Below are 17279 nucleotides of genomic sequence, written 5' to 3' on the forward strand. Positions count from 1 at the left end.
CTGTATGTCAATTTATTTGTCTGCAAGTGGATGCATCAGAATGGAGTGGAGCAGGAAGCTTGTGGCCTGCTGCAGTAGCATCTACATCATATCTACAAGCTTTTTCCAACTGCATTTTGACAGTTGAATAAAAAAATTACTCAGAAATGCCATTTCAATCATCATTTTCTCCTCCATCATCATTAAAATGCAGCAAGAACATGTTAAAATGCTATTTTACTTGGAGTGAGTCTTGTAAGTCTGACATCCCAGGACGTGATTGTATACACCTTGGCTATTCAGCCCATCCTAAGAGGAAAGCCTGCGTTTGTTTTACTGATGGTTTAACCTCATCTGGAGCTGGGAGGCTAACCCCCACCCGTCAGACCTCATCTAAAGTTAGGAGACCTTGCTTGGATTTTTCGAGTGCCAAGGAGTTGACGTGACTCAACTCTGCGTCAACACGCTTTCATCTGCCAACGGTGCTATTCTGAGTTACCGCCGTGTGTGGGAGAAACGGGTCAAGTGAAGATCTGACACTGAGGCTGAAACGGGAAGCGCAGCTTTTCAGAAGATCCGCTCAGGTCTCGGTGAGGAAACCGGGAGAGGGGATGTCTGGTTTTGGAGCGTACCTGCAGTGGCGTGCTCTCTGCAGACATGGATGTGAAGCCCACAATGTCGCTGAAGTAAATGGTGACGCTGTCAAACGCCTCGGCCTGCACCGTCTCCCCTCTTTTCAGCTGCTCTGCTACGGAGCTGAGGAAGACAGAGAGGTCAAGCTGTTCATACCAAGAACAAGACGTTCAGAGCAAAGAAGCAGGATCAGGAAAAGGGATTCAAATAAAAGATGTCCTTAGAGTCAGCACATGTCATGGTGAGAAACAGAATGAGCTCTTCCTCTCAGGCCCGTCATTCTGTGATGAGGAGCAGCAGAGAAAGGCTGCATTCTCCACACTGTCTCTCTTAATGAGCCCTTATCATGTCAGCTCTGTCTGCTCCTTTTATCTGCAGACAGATCATCCCCCCCCCCCCGCAGAAGTGCTTCTGTTAACAAGGCACACTGTTGGGAGGAAGTTTCACTCTTTAATTAATATAGCGATTCGACTCGACAATTAAGCGTCACTGGGATTTGATGTTAATTTTCCCAATTTGCTCGGTTTAAGTTAATTGGACCTTCCAGCTTCCACTTGTCAGAACAAAGCAGGGATGGAGGGAGGGCTCTCTTACTGAGGCAGAATCTGATAGAGCAGGTTTTCTGCCTTCCGCTTCTCCTCCAGGTACGCCTGCGTGCGCTCCTCCACCAGGTTCTCCAGGTTGTTGGCATACTGCTCCATCCTGGACAGCAGGTTGTTGAGGATACTGGTGCTGCCCTCCCTGCAACACATGCAGATGTGTTCCGGATGTAACTTCAAGGTCAAATAACAGTCACGGCGAATTTATGAAAACATGATGTAAACATTAGAGATGAAAGAAACACAAACAAAGATCACATCTCCATATTCAGCCCAAGTTTGATGCCTCTTTGTTTTGATCAATTCAAAGGTTGAAATAAAATATCAGCTTCTTTCCTTAAACTAGAGGAACAAAGTGTTTGAGCCCTTCCACTCTGTCATCCTAATGGTATGTTCAGTGAGAGAGTGAGAGATAGAAAATCAAGAAATTCACTTTACAGAATGTATTTTCTTTTATTTGCATTTAATTGAGGAAAATAAGTATTAAAACCCTCTAGCCGGAAAAACGTAGTACTTTGTTGCCAAACCCTTATTAGCAGCACAGATGTCAGACATTTCTTGTAGTTGATTAGCAGGTTTCTGCACATTTCAGGAGGAATTTCTTTTTAAATGACTTCCAAATCATTCAGATTCGGTGGCTGTTGCTTAGCAACTCTGAACTTCAGCTCTCTCCATAGGTTTCTATAGGATTGAGGTCCGGAGACTAACTGGACCAATCCATGACCTTGTTATGCTTCTTCTTCTTCAGCATTTTGTTGTCTTGCCTGATTGTTTTGGGTCATGATCCTGTTGGAAGAACCATCCACCACCCATTTTAAGTCTCCTGGTGGAGGGAAGAAGGTTCTCACTTAAGGTTTGACGGTATCTGGTTCCGTCCATCCTCTCATCCACACGGTGAGGTAGTCCTGTGCAGAAAAACACCCCCAAGCCATAATACTTCCAACTCCATGCTCGACCGTTAGGATGGTGTTCTTGGGATCATCTGCAGCATTTCTCTCTCATTTTGTATTCTCTTGTATATTGGCACAATTGGACCAACAAGGGAGATTTCCAAAAAGCAGGTTATGTGAGTTACCACGGTAAGTTTGAGGCTAAGGAAGCGGATGACCTCAGCCATTCCAAAAATAGAGGTATGTTTCAGGATATGTCAAGTTGCCATGGCAACTCATGCTCTGAACATAACCTGGTCTGGATCAGGTTTAGTTGAAGGTTAGTTTGTTGTCAGAGAGGTGAAGCAGCATGGCGTGTCCATTTGAAGATGATTTAGTGGATGAAGAAGCTCAGATAAGACTTTTTCCACCATGAGAGGGTGATAAGACCACATATGGATGTTGGAAAGATAAACTTTTTTACTTTGATCTAACTTAATTATTTGCTTCAGTTAAGATAAATCAATTTTTTGAGTTCAGTCAACTTAAAAATAACACGTAGTTATCAGACATTTATTTTACATTCATTCAAATTAATTCAATTAAGTGGGTGTAACTTTGGTGCTGCTGTTAGATTGTCACTGCAAGGAATTGTGGGATACCATTCCCTTTGCCTGTCTGGATGGATTTGGGTTTAAGTTTGGGTTTTTGACCAAATGTGTTCAGTTGTTTAGCTGTTTTACTGTGTTGTGCCAAGTTATTTTGTCCTGTTATGTTTAATTCTTTCTGCACCATGAGTGAGAGGGACGGAGAGGATGATGAGGTTATTTAGCACCACTAGTGCCACATAAGGTCACAAGAACTTTAGTTAAGGTCAGAATCATAATAAATGAATAAATTTGTCATATAATAAATCCTTATTAAATAATTTATTTCAATGTTATAAAATGAGAATATAGACATTTGAGAGTTCAAGAAGTACAATAAATTAAGATGGAAAAACATTTAATTGAATTGGAGTAATATGACATTTAGTTAGATTAATATGTAAATTTGAGATGTATAAACAACTATTGAGTTGGATAGACATAAGAAATAAGGTTGAATGCATTTAACTCAATTACTTGTTACCAATTGAATCAGTTCATTTAAGTTGGATATGTTTTTCCTCCAGGCGTTTCCATGGTGACTCTGGAAATTAGACAACCATTGAGAATGTCTCTATGTACTTGACATACACGTGCATAAACCCAGGGTTACCAAGTGGAGCGTAATTACGCTAACTCATATCCGGTCTTTTGGAACCAATATACACAGAGTTAGCAAGTTCAGGCGGACTTCAGCCACAGTTCAGGGTTAAAGTCAGGGTAGTTTAAACTTGCTTCCTGGAATACCCCCCAGGTGTCACCTTAACCCTTGTGTTATCCTATGACCCCACCCTTACATTGACGTGTTCTCCCTACCATGACAAAGGTGGATAAAGGTGGAAAGATTTCATGTAATCCATGGACACCAGTGAAGATCACAAATCATTGAAGAAAAAAGGTTCAGAGCACTGTCTAGTGGGTCTAGATGACCCAACTCCCAATGTTAAAGTGCCTAGGATAGCACAAGGGTTAACCCCTAGCTTCTTCCTGGTGGTTTTGTTGTCCAGAACTCTTAATGGTTACTTGGGGATCAAATACCTTTTTCTCTCAATGACATGCAAATCAAAGTAAATAAATTCTTTAAAGTAAATTTCTTGGTTTCCGTTAGGCTTTTCTATCTCTCACTGTTCAAATGAATCTATCATTGGCATGACAGGCTGTCTGTTTTTTTTAAATCAGCAAAACTAAAAAAAACGTAAAGGATCAAATACTTATGTCCTCCACTCTATCTTCCTGGTCAAATTCTCTTTTTAGTAACACATTTCCTGGTGTCAAAGCAGAAGATGATTCACAGTGAGGAAGACTTTGTGGAAATTTTTGTGTTTTTCTGTAAAAATGCCATTAAAGAACTTTGAAAACTTTCTGCCTCTTTTGTTTCTCGCTCCGGGTAGATGTTAAAGTCCTGGGATGCTCAGCAGATTTTCTTGGGTCTAATGAAAGAGGCAGGCTGGCAGAGGAGGTGAGATAACATGAAGATATTTCCCCCAACAAAGCCTCAACTTCCATTTTATAATGGAGGGCCGATTTTTCTGTGACAAGAACATTTTGATCTGGAGACTTTAGCTGACGACAGACACCTGAGATCATCACTTTCACCGAGTTCTGACTCACAGCTGAAGGACAGACATCCAAATCTGTCAGTAGTGTTGCTAATAGGCTTTCCACAACTTCATAAAAAATCTCAGGACTGCAGAGTTCTACACATGCAGCCGAGCAAAAAGAAGAAACAGACGTGTGACTTTATTTTTGCTTCCCGGATCATTTTTGGAAACAGGTATCTTATTATAAAACAGATGTCTTCAAAAACAAACACGTCTCTGTCAGGTGAAAGCATCAGCATCAGTTTGTGATGGGTCACACATCCTGCAAACTATTTGATACTTTCAGGTTTTGAGTTGTTTTGACTTTTAACTTTATTCTATTTATTTTTCAAATTTTTTGTCCTTTTTAATTTACCCTGACATGAGAGATGCCAAAGAAAAATTCTGATGTACCGCATGTGCAAACGGCATTAAAACCTTGAATCTTGAATCTTTTTTTTCTCAAAAAAATCAGCAGAGCATCTAGAAATAATGAAATTGTTATTAAAATGAATCTAAATCTTTTTAGTTCAAACTCTTGACAATAGAAAATTTTGATTTAAGACTCAAAAACTCAAAGTAATTTCAAAGTTTAATGTTTACTAGCCAGACTGGAAATTTTTGTATTTTTCTTTAATAGCAAAAATTTAGTTTTATGTTCTAAGAATAAGTCGATTTTTTTAGGATTTATTAAGATGTGCCAACTTGTACTAATATCATATTCTTATTTTGTTCAGTTTTTGTCATAAAAAAAGTAATTTCCAAGTAATTTTTGTCACTGTAATCAAAATGAACAACAATTTGTGACATAAAAAATCCAAAATTAAAAACCATTTTCTTAGGACTAGCAAGAAATACTTATTGTGATGAAAAACATTCAATTCAAGTCATTCCATTTTAGAAATTACCTTTTTTTTTAATCATATTTCTCCCTTTTTGAATGCTTTTATAGAATACCTCGTTTCTACATTATGATTTACTGACTTGCTGCATGGAAAGATTTTTTTCCCACTTTTTCAGTGATTTTGCCGTTAATATTAGTGTTCATGTCCTATTTTTAGGTCACCTCTTTTTGCAGCGTTCATCCTCCCTCATGTTTGTGTTACAGACAAAGGTCACAGGGGGGGATCAAGACATCTGACTATCAGCCTTCGCTGAGCATCACAAACTTTTTTCTTCCAGGAATTTGACTGAATGAAAAACAGCTGAAAGGCTCAGAAAGACGTCGTCTATGTGAAACAGCTTTTTAACAAGCAGAGTTTCTCTTTCATCATTAAATGTGAGTTCAGGCTGGATTCACAGAACCTTTATTGAAAGGAAATCTTTGAAATGCCTGCAGTTTTCAGCATTTCTGGACATTTGATAGTTAAACATTCTACTTGAAATTGAAACGTTTTAGAGAAATTCAGAGATAAAAACACAAAAAATATACATATTTTGAAAACTATACGCCTTTTTTACATTTTTTTTTAAAATTGTGTTCTCTTCTTTCCAAACTGCCTTCTACAGGATCACAAGTGGGGCACACATTTTTGAACACAGAAGGAATTTTATGTTAACTGTAAAAGTTAGTAGATATTCCCCTAAATGTTTATGTATCCAAACGGATTGCCACAAAGTGGGACCTCCTGTTTTCGCCCAGGCGTGTTCGGACATGAGCCATCTGCTGTGAATGGAGCTGCCTCCCCAGATCCGACTCTCATACTTACTGTCCGCCCTGCTGTTGCTTTCTAAACAAATTTAGTGACACCTAGCTGCAAACCAAGACACTGCAGACAGAAACTACCTTCTGATACCAAGATAAAACTCCCTCAGTGGCTCAGATTTGTCATGACAAAGAGATATCCTGGATGATTGCAGGCATTATTGTTTAAGCGAGTGACAAACTCGCTTTCAGCCAAATCACACAAATATTGGCGGCTGGTGAGCCGACTGAGCACATCTCATTGCTTCCACTCATTTGCTCAAATAATTTTTGGAACATTTTGGTCAGACGGTCAGGTTGGGGGTTGACAAATCTAAACAAACACAAATCCCGCTTTGAAGGGGTGTGTTGTTCACAGAGAAGAAGTAGTTTGTGAGGTACCACGACTTCATGTGGGTGACAAATGTGAGAACGTCCTTCTTTATTTATTACACTTTTTCCTCCCTTATTTTGTCGATTGGCACAGAAGAAGTTGAGAGCTAAAACGAGATTTAAAAATGGGATATTTAGAGCAAGCGGTGGGGAGAAGCCGTGATGGTGAAGAGTGAGAGACACCCATTCATGGCAGTAAGGAGAGCCCCGCCCACTTACTGCTGAACGCCCTTCTTGTTGCAGCCCCCCTTCAGGCCCAAACCAGAGCTCCCACTGAAAATAACAGGCCATCCATCACGTCACGTCAACAACCTGCATTTACTGATGAAGAGGCGCAGTGCATTAACACGCATGTGAGGCGGGGCTTTGCTCCCAGCTGTCAGGAGCATCCTTGAGTGCTTCTCAGGTTATCGATCATATGGCGCTTTCTTCTGCAAGCCGTTTAGATTTCGACCCCCCTTCCTCGATTGCCCTGGTTGTGTTACAGAGCCAGCGGAGGAGAGGAAAAGGCACAGCAGGACTCTATTTTCAGCACATACGTGCTCACAGCTTTCAACAGATGCTAATTGCTATAGTCCAACCACATGTTCCTAGATGTTTCTGCAAAGAAACGACACGTTTCGGCAGATCAGGATTTAATGTCTCCCAGATATGGGTAACAGGCTGATCAGAGGGTTAACAAGGGTGTCAGAAGTCAATACCTGATTTAAAAAATAAGAAAAATGAATGATGCTTTAATAATAAACGTGCTCCATATTAATCTGTGCTGTCGATAGTCTATGATTTAAACATGTTTAAAAAAATGTGTTAAAAACAGCTTCTTATGGTCATGTACCAATATTTGTTTATGAATTCATGAAGCAAAAATGATTATATAGGGCCTATATCATGCTTGTCTTTAGCCTTTCAGAGTAAACTATATCCATGAACCATAACAGCCCTGCGTGTGTTTTTGGAGAACATGACACAATCAGAAGACAGTGTTAACCTCTTGAATGCTCTCACTTTCTTCTCAAAGATGATAGAAAACTACTCAAGGTTTCATTTTAAACATAAAACAGAGCAGAGCTGGAATGGCTGTGATGTTTTTCATTTCTGTTACTTTATCAGGATTAAACAGCTCACCAAGACATCTGCCTGCATGGTTGGCAAATGAACGACTTGTGCAAAGAAAGACTTGCAGACCTTTGTAGGAATCCTTCGCTCAAACATTCAGCTGTAGATCTGTTCTTTCTCAAAACCAAAGTCCAGTGCTGTGCAGAAAAACTCCAAGAATTCCTTCCTATGTTGTTTTTCCTTTAAGTTTCTAGTAATTTCAGAGGATAAAGGAGGAAACTTCTACTGGTCAGTTGTGGGCTTTTCTTTTGAGTCATTTCTTTCTGTTCAAAAATACTTTTGAAAGGTTTTGGAAGCTTGATGCTTTGTCGCTGCAGCCTGGTGCCGTAGGAAGGCCCCTAATCCAAATCTCACGCTGTCCTCACACATCTTCTCCCCATGCCTGTGAAGGTGTTTCTTTCCTAATGCTGAGCTTCCTCACCTGTTCTAAATTGTTTCTCCTGAATGTGTGGTTGCCTCTATTTTTTATTTGTTGCCTCCACACCCCAGTTGCACATAGCTGCAGGGTTTAGGGGAGTGGCCTAATTTGCCATGAGAAAGACTTGTTGAAGTCTGGTCACAGTAGACATGCACTGACAAATTGGTCAGGTGATGCCGTCCTGCATGCGGTACTCTCAGAGATGGAGGAAACACACGAGAATTCCATGAATTTAACCAAGCCCTCTTGACCATTAACTATTCCTCTTGAAGGACGCGCCACACAGCCATGACGAACTTTTGTGATAAATGCCTAATGTTGAAAAGTGTTTCACATTCATTGATGTGCGTTGAGGGTTTCGGCCGATGGGTCTTTACGTGAATTGGGCTTTGAGCTGTTCAGAGTTTTTGGTCGGTTGAGAATTATGCCCCTTGTATTTGATGTAGTCTATCAAGAAATTATCATGTAAATCCTATGCAATTGTTTGGATTTTTTGCAAGATGCATTCGCAAATTTGTGGCTTTCCACGACAGTTACACCATGTATAACCTTTATATTGTGTATACGGCGCGTATATCACAGTTAATTGATTAACAAATTACTAATGAATTGCATATGCAGCGCAATAATTACGCATGGTTCATGTTCTACGTTGATTTTTTGTTCATTGTGTGGTTTATTTGAACTTCTACCAGGGCTTTAATGTGATTCATTCATGAGAATTTAATGTATGAAGCACAACGTTTGTAACTATTCACGTATGACCAATTTTCATCCATGCAATATCCACAAAGTGTACGTTGTGGCTGTGTGACATGGCCTTGAGGAACACAATGGTTTATCTTGCAGCTCTGCTTATGAAACAAATGTCTGACTTTTTGCAATGTACGACCCAGACTTTAGGTCCAGGCAGAGCTTTGTGAGTCAAACATTAAATGACCCTGCAGATGCTTTCGTGCAGTTCTGGTAACACAAAACTGCAGCTCAGATTTAATTTCATTACATCTCCATCACAGCTGCTGTTTCATGCTGACCTGCCACTGTTCCAGACCCTACAGGGGTGAGCATGCTGACACTTAAGGTCTGCCATGAAGGTCAGGAAAACTAGAAGACAAACTTTCAAACTGGATCAGACTGGCTTTATGTCTACATGCTGCGCTGCAGAAAAAAACGTATTTTTATTCTCCGTGATGTCCCTGACCATGCAGCAGACACATGCACACATGCAGGGAAACAGAACACTTTCCTCTTAACGGTTTGAAATATTGATTTTCTAAAGGAATTTATGAGTTCTGTTAAAATCAACATTAAAGAAGATCTTCTGTTCAATGCCTGTTTTCCTTTGTAAAAAGCCCTCCATGCAGCAGAAGATCAAACATATGTAAGAAATATTTAAACATTAACATTAAAGATGGTGGCAGCATCATCTCTCTGCAGCATCACTCAGATATTACACCCGCTCCTTCTCTGGTTCTTCTCTCAAACTTCACCAGGGAGAAACATTTGCAGAACCGGACCTTTCGGGGAGCACAGAAGAGTTAAAAAGGTGCCTTAGAGGCAGAAAGAAAAAGCCTGTGGTTTCATCCCGCCACCTTTCACATGTTTGCAGGGGAAGCTGAAGTCACAACACTGCCGCATTTCAGCTATAACATACTGTAACAACTGTGGAAAATAATTATTATGATTTGAGAGGATAATACCAGGGCTTGCTGTCAGAGGGACAGCCTCTGACTCTTCTGACTTGTACAGAGAAATAAAAATGGAGTTAGATTTTGTTTTTCATCCAAAAGGTTTCCTGGTTGAGCCTTGAACTAAGTGACTCATTCAAGATGGTTTCAGTCAATCCGAAAACAATGCGAAGGTTCAAAAACGTTTCTGTCGCCTGTGAAAAAAACCTGACATGTTTAAGGAGCCATGCTACAGGTTAACATTTATGGGATGGATTGGCTGGTGTTTTAGATAGACAGACCTCTATTTATCACTGTCACAGGTAGAATAAAATAAAAAATTTCTTCCTGGTCAACGCAACACTCATACCTTAAAAATAACCCAGGGTGAAAACTCACTACTAAAAATAATAAATCATTCATAAAAAAGGTGCTTATCTGGTAACTAAAATGGGAAATTAAATCAATTTCTTGCGACATATGGACTACCATTAAATGTGTTTTGTGCTGCAGCTCTGCTGTGACTCAAAATGCTGCCTTTTAGCGTGACAAACTTGATGTCTACGCCTGACAGTCGGCAAGACTGAGTGCAGCTGGCAGGCAGAACCTGTAACAACACAGTTGACCCCCCCACCATTAGCTTTGATTCAGCACCTTAAACTGTTTGAGGAGTGACATGGTAAAAAAAAAAGAAAAGAGTTTTCAGGTGGACCAGTCTGCAGACGTCACTGGCCGAAACCAGAAGTCCTCCCATGTCACTTAACCGGTAACCCTAGTTTTTACGCTTTAATAAATGATGTTTTATTTTACAGTTCCTAACACTTTTGTTAGTGTCAATTATGCCCCCATTTTAAGCTTCTCTTGCTGCTGAAACTTTATGTTGTACTAGCAACCATAGCAGTCACCATAGCAATTTAAAGGTCAAATTTGAGAAGGCATATTTCTATTATACTTATGTTTTTGTCATGATTGATACTAATATATTTACTGTTTTAAGATTAAAAGACTTGTAATGCATTAAGAAATGATTTACTTCCGGTAATGTAATTTCTGCTTCTGGCCGATGATATCTGCAGCTAGCTCAGTCTCAGTTTATCTCCACATATTTATCTGACCAAAAAGAATTCTACCAAATGTGTTTATAAAGAGTTTATTTAGCAGATTTGGTGATTTCAGAAATAATTTTTCCTAATAAAAGATTGTGTGATATAAAAAAAAGAAAGTCTTTATGACCCCAACAACATCTCTGAAAGTTCATCTCACAGCAGAGCCCTGTGTTATGTTTCCCCCTGCAGACGCTTTAGTGTCATTTTGTTTCCACAGGAGACCTGAAAGAGCTGCTCTACTCAAGAAGAGACACAAGTGCCTGCATGCAGCCAGATCCATCCCATGCACATGAATGATTCAGCAGATCATCGGAAACAACGGGGAACTCAGACCCTGCAGGCCGACAGGAAGTAAAGAGTCCTTCTTGTCAAGTCCTGCTTGTGATGAATAATAAGCTGCTTTTAATCTTTAATCAATGTTCTGATCAGCCTCACAGTGGGATGCAACGTTCCACACATGCTGTGTTGAGCATTTCCGTTGTTGTTTTTTAGGGGTGTGAAGCTCTTACTTGTTGAGTTTGGCCATGTAGATCTTGATGTGGCCAAAGTCCGGCCTCTCTGCAGGGTCTTCAGCCCAGCAGCCCTCCATCAAAATGGTCAGCTCCTCCGAGTGAAACCTGCTGTCTGTGGTCGGGCGAAAGTACGGCCGCTGCCCGTTCCTCACTTTCTGCACGATCTCTGAGGGGGTCCAGTCAAAAAAAAAAAAAGTTTCATCATTTATCATTTCACTTCTTCAGCCTGATTCAGCAAGTTGATGTTTTGACACAAAAAAGTCTACTTTTGTGGACATTTAAGAGGAAGTTAAAGTAATTATTGTTGTCCTTCCATTCACGTAAAGCTTTGGATGCATTTTCCATAGGGGAGACCTCGCTTCCAGGCGCCCTGACTTGCTTACATTCATTATAGAAAGTACTGCATATAAAATGCTAGACTTGGTCTTTGCAAATTTACTTTTTTGCCCTTTTTACATTTAACACACATGTACTGTATTTGCTGTGACAATGCACGTTTTATTCTGAAAATGTAACCTTTCACCAAGTATGCAAAAAGCAGTCACTTTATCTGAGCAAGGTGGCTGCTCTAAACGGCAGAGCACATTTAGAAAACAGATTATTAAAAACACTGATTGAGCGTATTACTTATTTTAAGGCAACAGGAATAAAACAAACATTTTTTTAAATTGATTTTGACTTGGTTGTGTTTTTAAAGGGTTAAACAGGTATTAAACTTCCTTAAAACCACAGGTTGGTTATCAGCTGGTTCAGACTGGTCAAGCCCATTTAAACAGATACTAAGAAAGATTTTTTTTAAATCTGATTGTCAAAGGGTTACGGTTCAATATTATTATAATTACAGGATTATCAAAGATCACATGAATAAAAAAAGCAAAACAAATAAAAAAGTAATATTGAATTTTGGAAATCAAAACAAATTTCCAGAAACCAAATAATACTTAAAAAGACATTTTGGAAAACAGAAGTAATTATCAGAAATCGGAGTTAAATGTTAAAAAATGAAGCAAAGTAGGAAACTGGTAGGTTTTATGGGATATCCCTGATTGGATGATGATGTTCATTGTTTGCAGAAGGATGTTTCCTCTGATCTTTTGGGGAGGAGATTGATCAATCACTGAACGTCTGCAGTAGAGATATCTTCTGTCAGAAGATATCACCACGCCAAATAACTTTCTGTTGAAAAGGTGGACAGAAGTCATCGTCCAATCAGTGATGTTCCATAGTATCTACATTTTCTGGATTCTTATTTTATTCATTTTTAACATTAACATTCATTCATGTTGATTTCTGGCAATTCCTTTTTCCCCCCGAAATATTTCCTACTTATGTTGTTTCATTTCATTTTAATTCTGTTATTGTTTGGAATTCTGTTTTGATTTATAAAATGCATGTTTATAAATTATTATTTGGTTTGCTTTTTTTGCTTAGTCGTGATTTTTGTGTGTGTATGTGATTGATTGATGGTGATTTGAACTTCAGGGCATCGAATGCAACCATTTGTTTTTAATGTATATTCCCAATCCAAAACAGTTGGCAGGAATAAAGGGAAAACAATAGTAAAGCATCAGTGGTGGTCTCTCATAAACTAAACCAAGAAGAATAACATAAGTAGCAGCATAAAAAAACAACGTGTTTTTTAGCATGCCAGTGCTGACTTTTGAATATCTCTTCATCAAAAAATACAACAAAAGCTTCAGAGAATCTGAAGAAATCTCTGTATGTAGGGACCGTGATCGTCAATGTAGCCCCTGAATCAGCCTGCAAAGACTGGTGCTTTGTGAGCTCTTGTTCCTGCAACATCAGCTCCTGGTTGTGTGATTGTGCCTCAGTGTATTAACACTCTGATTTACGTATTTATTTTTTCTACAAAATAAAGTCTCAATTGTTATATTAATTTCTACAACTTGATTAATCTTGTAAAATCGTGCTTCTTGCTTTTCTGTTTTAGTTTCTATGTCCTAATCTTGCGTCTACTAGCTTTTGCTTGCTTTTTTTCTGTTTTAGTTAACTAGTTAAACAACTGTAACTAATGTTTAACCAATCGGTCACTCAGAAACAGAAGCAACTGTTGTCAAACTCTGCAAACGTTTTCCAAAGTGGCCTGAGAGGAGGAGTCTGGAGGTATAGACTGTTGCTGATGAAGAGGCCGGGCCTCAAGCCAGGAAGCAAAAGTTTCTGGACTTTCTTCAAATGTGTTGCTGCCATCAAATTCACAGTGAGCTGGTGTTTTTCTGAAAAAGGTCATATATTTTACTTTCAGTATTCCCTTAGTTTGTATGCCCTATTGGAAAATAGACACTGAAAAAAACAGACATTTTTTCTGGTGTTTCGATAGAATTTCTGAGTTTTTTTAAGCGTTGGCCTGTTGTTACTGCTCTACCCTGGTTTGGTTCTACTAGTGCGCAGCTTGGAGTGTCAGAGGTGTGATGTTGCTTTTTAATGCAGGAAAAGTATGCTGAGAAACAGCCAAAGGTTATTGTTTATGAAGATATTGCTGGATTTTGAGGAGGGTTAATACATTCAGCAGCACACGCTGCTGTTCGCTGTGCGCTGCTGAGTCTTGTGTTATTCAAATTACGTTGATGTTTCTAAAAACATGGTTCCTTCAATATTTTTCTCTTTTTTCCAACCAAAAATTAGCAACAAACAAAAGACCGTATGAGCGAAAACACTAAAAGACAATACTGGTCTGAAGCCCCCATAATAAAATAACTTTGTTGAACGCAGAAACGACAGAACGTCTGGTATTCTGAAAACATTTAGCTGTATTGTGCCACAACCATAAACATGTGTCCATAAAAAGGCAGCATCTTAAGAAGAGAGCAGGTGTGTCTTGTGGTTTGCTTGAGGCTCATACAGCCACTTTAAGGGTTGTCATAAAAATGGAACGTAAAATTGTTGTGCGTGTGGTAAATCTATTGTGAAGTATTTGTAAGGATCATGTAAGCTACACAAACCTATGACGTATGGGTGATACTCTCTAATGGTTTTCTGCCACACTCTAGTCCAGAGGTGGGCACTGAGGGCCGCATTCCTGTGAGTTTCCAACAGACCCTGCTTTGGCGTGTTTCATTGGCTTGACACACCTGAACCAGGTAATCAGCCATGAGTATGGCAAGGTTATCTGGAAATCATGCAGACACGCCAGCCCTTGAGGCCTGGAATTTCCCACCCCTGCTGGTCCTTGGTAATATGCCGGTTACCTTCTGACCCCCATGCAAATGCAACATGCACGGGATGTGCACGTGCTCGTAGGCCACTCACACTAACTACACACTGATTGTTCAATTTCCTCTTTTTCAACAGTCAGGCTGCGGAGGACCCACTTATCACAGCACTAACGGGACCCTTTCACAGTCTGCAAGAAATCCACACGATACACCTTCATCTCTCCTACTTGCCCCTTTTACCCTTACATGCCTGTGTGTAACAGCATTTACTCTACCACCGTGATATCTCGTGCGTGCCCCATCCAGGTTTGGCCATTTTAAGGCCAGTCATGACTACTGATTAACATGCTTGTTTTTGGGAAAAGTCTGACTATTAAAAGTGAGTCAATGGAAAATTGCACAAAAGGCAACCATCGGTCGTTCAGGAAAGTGCAACATCTGGTGCGTTCTGGCTACTTTAAACTCCGATTTGTAGGGTGTGTTCTTTATGTCTACCTTAAATAATTTTATAACAAGCAACTTGTTGTTCACAGTTGCCCCAACGATGTCATCCGACTCTATCATATGACTAGGTAGAGCTTTTTCCGAATGCCTTTTCTGCGTGTTCTGATCCGGTGCTGTGTGAGCACCCACTTATTTGACGTCTAAGTTATGAGCTGTGTTTTTGGGCCTCCACCTGCCTGACCTCTGACCTGCACGTGTGCCATGCCTGGAGAACTCCAAAATTCCTTTTAGCCCTGCTTTGAAGGCTTATCTGCAGGCCGGGGTATAGGGTGGGGGGTGGGGGTCAACCTGCTACCCCCAGGCCTGTACAGGAGTTTTGTTTACCTTTGGGGCTGAGATCCATGCTTTCCACATAGAACGGTCCATTTCTCAGAGCTATCTCCTGCAGGATGATGCCGAAACTGTACACATCGCCCTTCTGAGTGCCCTGGGGAGGATGGTGGTCATAAATGAGCAGCTCCGGAGCCGTCCACAGTTTCTCTAAAGGGAAAGGGAAACAGAGCAGATGTGCAGAGTTCGGCAGCAGCTGCTGAGGCTGGACACTGTTGGGGGAGGCGCTGCTTACTGGCGTAGAGCGCGTGGGAGTCATCGTTCTCGCAGGACGAGCGGAAGCTGGCCAAGCCGTAATCTGTGATCTTCAAAACGAAGCGACTGTCCACCACGCAGTTGGAGGACTTCAGGTTTCCATGGCAGCCAAAGTAGCTGTTGTGGAGAAAGTTCATGCCCTGCAGCACAGAGGTGTCAGGCATTGAACAGTGATTTCTCCGTCAGACACGATAACGCAGAAGAGACAGACAGGTCAGAGGCCAGTTTCACTAAAATAACTGTTGATCCCTCCTCAGAGGGAGCTGCGCTCGCTGGTTGCTGGAAAAAGTGAGTCAAACGTCCCTCAGCGGCTCACGCTGCCTCCGTCCCGTTGCTGAGAGCCGAGCCCAGAAACCAAGCGGACAAACAAAGGCCTCTTTTTTAGAAGAGGTTCCGATTTGACTAATCGTGAACAAATCTGAGGATTACATTATGAAATTGAAACATCAGCTACACTTTAACGCTGTGCCACAAATACATTTCAGTGTTTTCCTGCCACACTCTACACCTCTGTTCCTCTGAAACCATGGCAACCCAGACATTTCTGTGCATATCTGCAAGGTGCACAAAGACTCTTTTAGCAGTGCGGCGTCACCCTCTTCTCCAACATTCCTGAGTAAACAAAAGGACTTGGCCTTTCGTGGCCCGGCAGTCACGCACCTTCACGATGTCGTTGATCAGCGAGTAGCGGAACATCCAGTCCAGGTTGATGCTCTCGTTCTCCAGAATGTCCTGGGAAGCAGGAACATGGCAAAGCGCTGTTACACACACTGTCCCTCATTGTCTGCTGAGAGAGCCCACATGTTTGTGTTGGGATCAAACAGAGACACGTCTTCAGGGCAGATAAGTGGAAATGTTCAGCACCAAGGCCTGCAGGATATTAAAGAATAACTGAAGGGAGCCCCCCCTAACCCTAACCCTAACCCCCCCCCAGCTGGATGCAGCTTCATCACGTCCGTGCAGACGGTCGTTCCTTCAAACACGTCTTTATTCTGAAGTGTGAGCGATGAAGTCCAAAGCTGTCCAAGCTTTCTGGTTTCAGAAGGTCCAGCCTTGCTAGGAAAGCTGGCTGAGAGCACGTCTGCTAAAAGCCTCCTTCAAACCAGGAGACAAACTGGAGGAAAAGCTTGTTTGGCAAAGTGTAAAATAGTCCAGACTTCATAGATTTGCTTGTGACACTTTTTCCATTTCTAAAGGCTCTTCTCTCAATCTGCAGCTTGTTCCTCAGTGGGTTTGTTTGGTTTTTCACACGTTTTCCTTGTCAAAGTTGATCAAAAATCAACTTAAAGGGATTTATGCTTCCTGTTATCTGAGACAACAATCATTTACAGACTCGCCTGCGGTGCAGTTTTGAGTAATCTGGTTTAGACTTCAGCTTCTTGATCTCAGGAAGAATCTTACAAATGTCTGACGGGTTCAACCTGCGTTTCCTTTTCAAATCAAAGCCATTTGGTTCATTTTAACTCTGAGCCAGAAGCTGGACTCAATGAGATTAGAGGAATAATATTTTTCATTTGGATGCCATTTTCTTCACACATTTTCTATCTTTCCCTGGTTTGTATTTTTCTTGAAACAAAGCAAAGTATTAGAAATATTTTTGCTCAACAAATTAAAAATATATATGCTAAACACACGAATCCTTACAAGATTAACTCTTGGTTCTTTTCCACTGGAATCACATAAATAAGGAAGGAGAGTTTTTCTGTTTCAAAGCCATAATAAAATAACAATTCCACTACAATTTAACCCTGGAAAGTCAGAACTGACTGAAAATTCAAGTGTTTTGGAATTAAGACGTTTTTAAAACCTTTTTA

At 40.6% G+C, this 17279-nt stretch overlaps 1 protein-coding gene across 1 annotated transcript in view; it reads right to left on the reverse strand.

Annotated features, from left to right (window-relative positions):
• npr2 (natriuretic peptide receptor 2) overlaps positions 1–17279 on the reverse strand; it is an 81449-nt gene that overhangs the window by 6588 nt on the left and 57582 nt on the right. The window contains 6 exon segments of the mRNA NM_001104658.1: positions 612–735; positions 1207–1353; positions 11201–11369; positions 15205–15360; positions 15446–15605; positions 16126–16197. Coding sequence (NP_001098128.1) covers positions 612–735; positions 1207–1353; positions 11201–11369; positions 15205–15360; positions 15446–15605; positions 16126–16197 — 828 coding nt within the window.

Source organism: Oryzias latipes, chromosome 12, assembly GCF_002234675.1.
Source record: "Oryzias latipes chromosome 12, ASM223467v1".
Lineage (NCBI taxonomy): Eukaryota > Metazoa > Chordata > Actinopteri > Beloniformes > Adrianichthyidae > Oryzias > Oryzias latipes.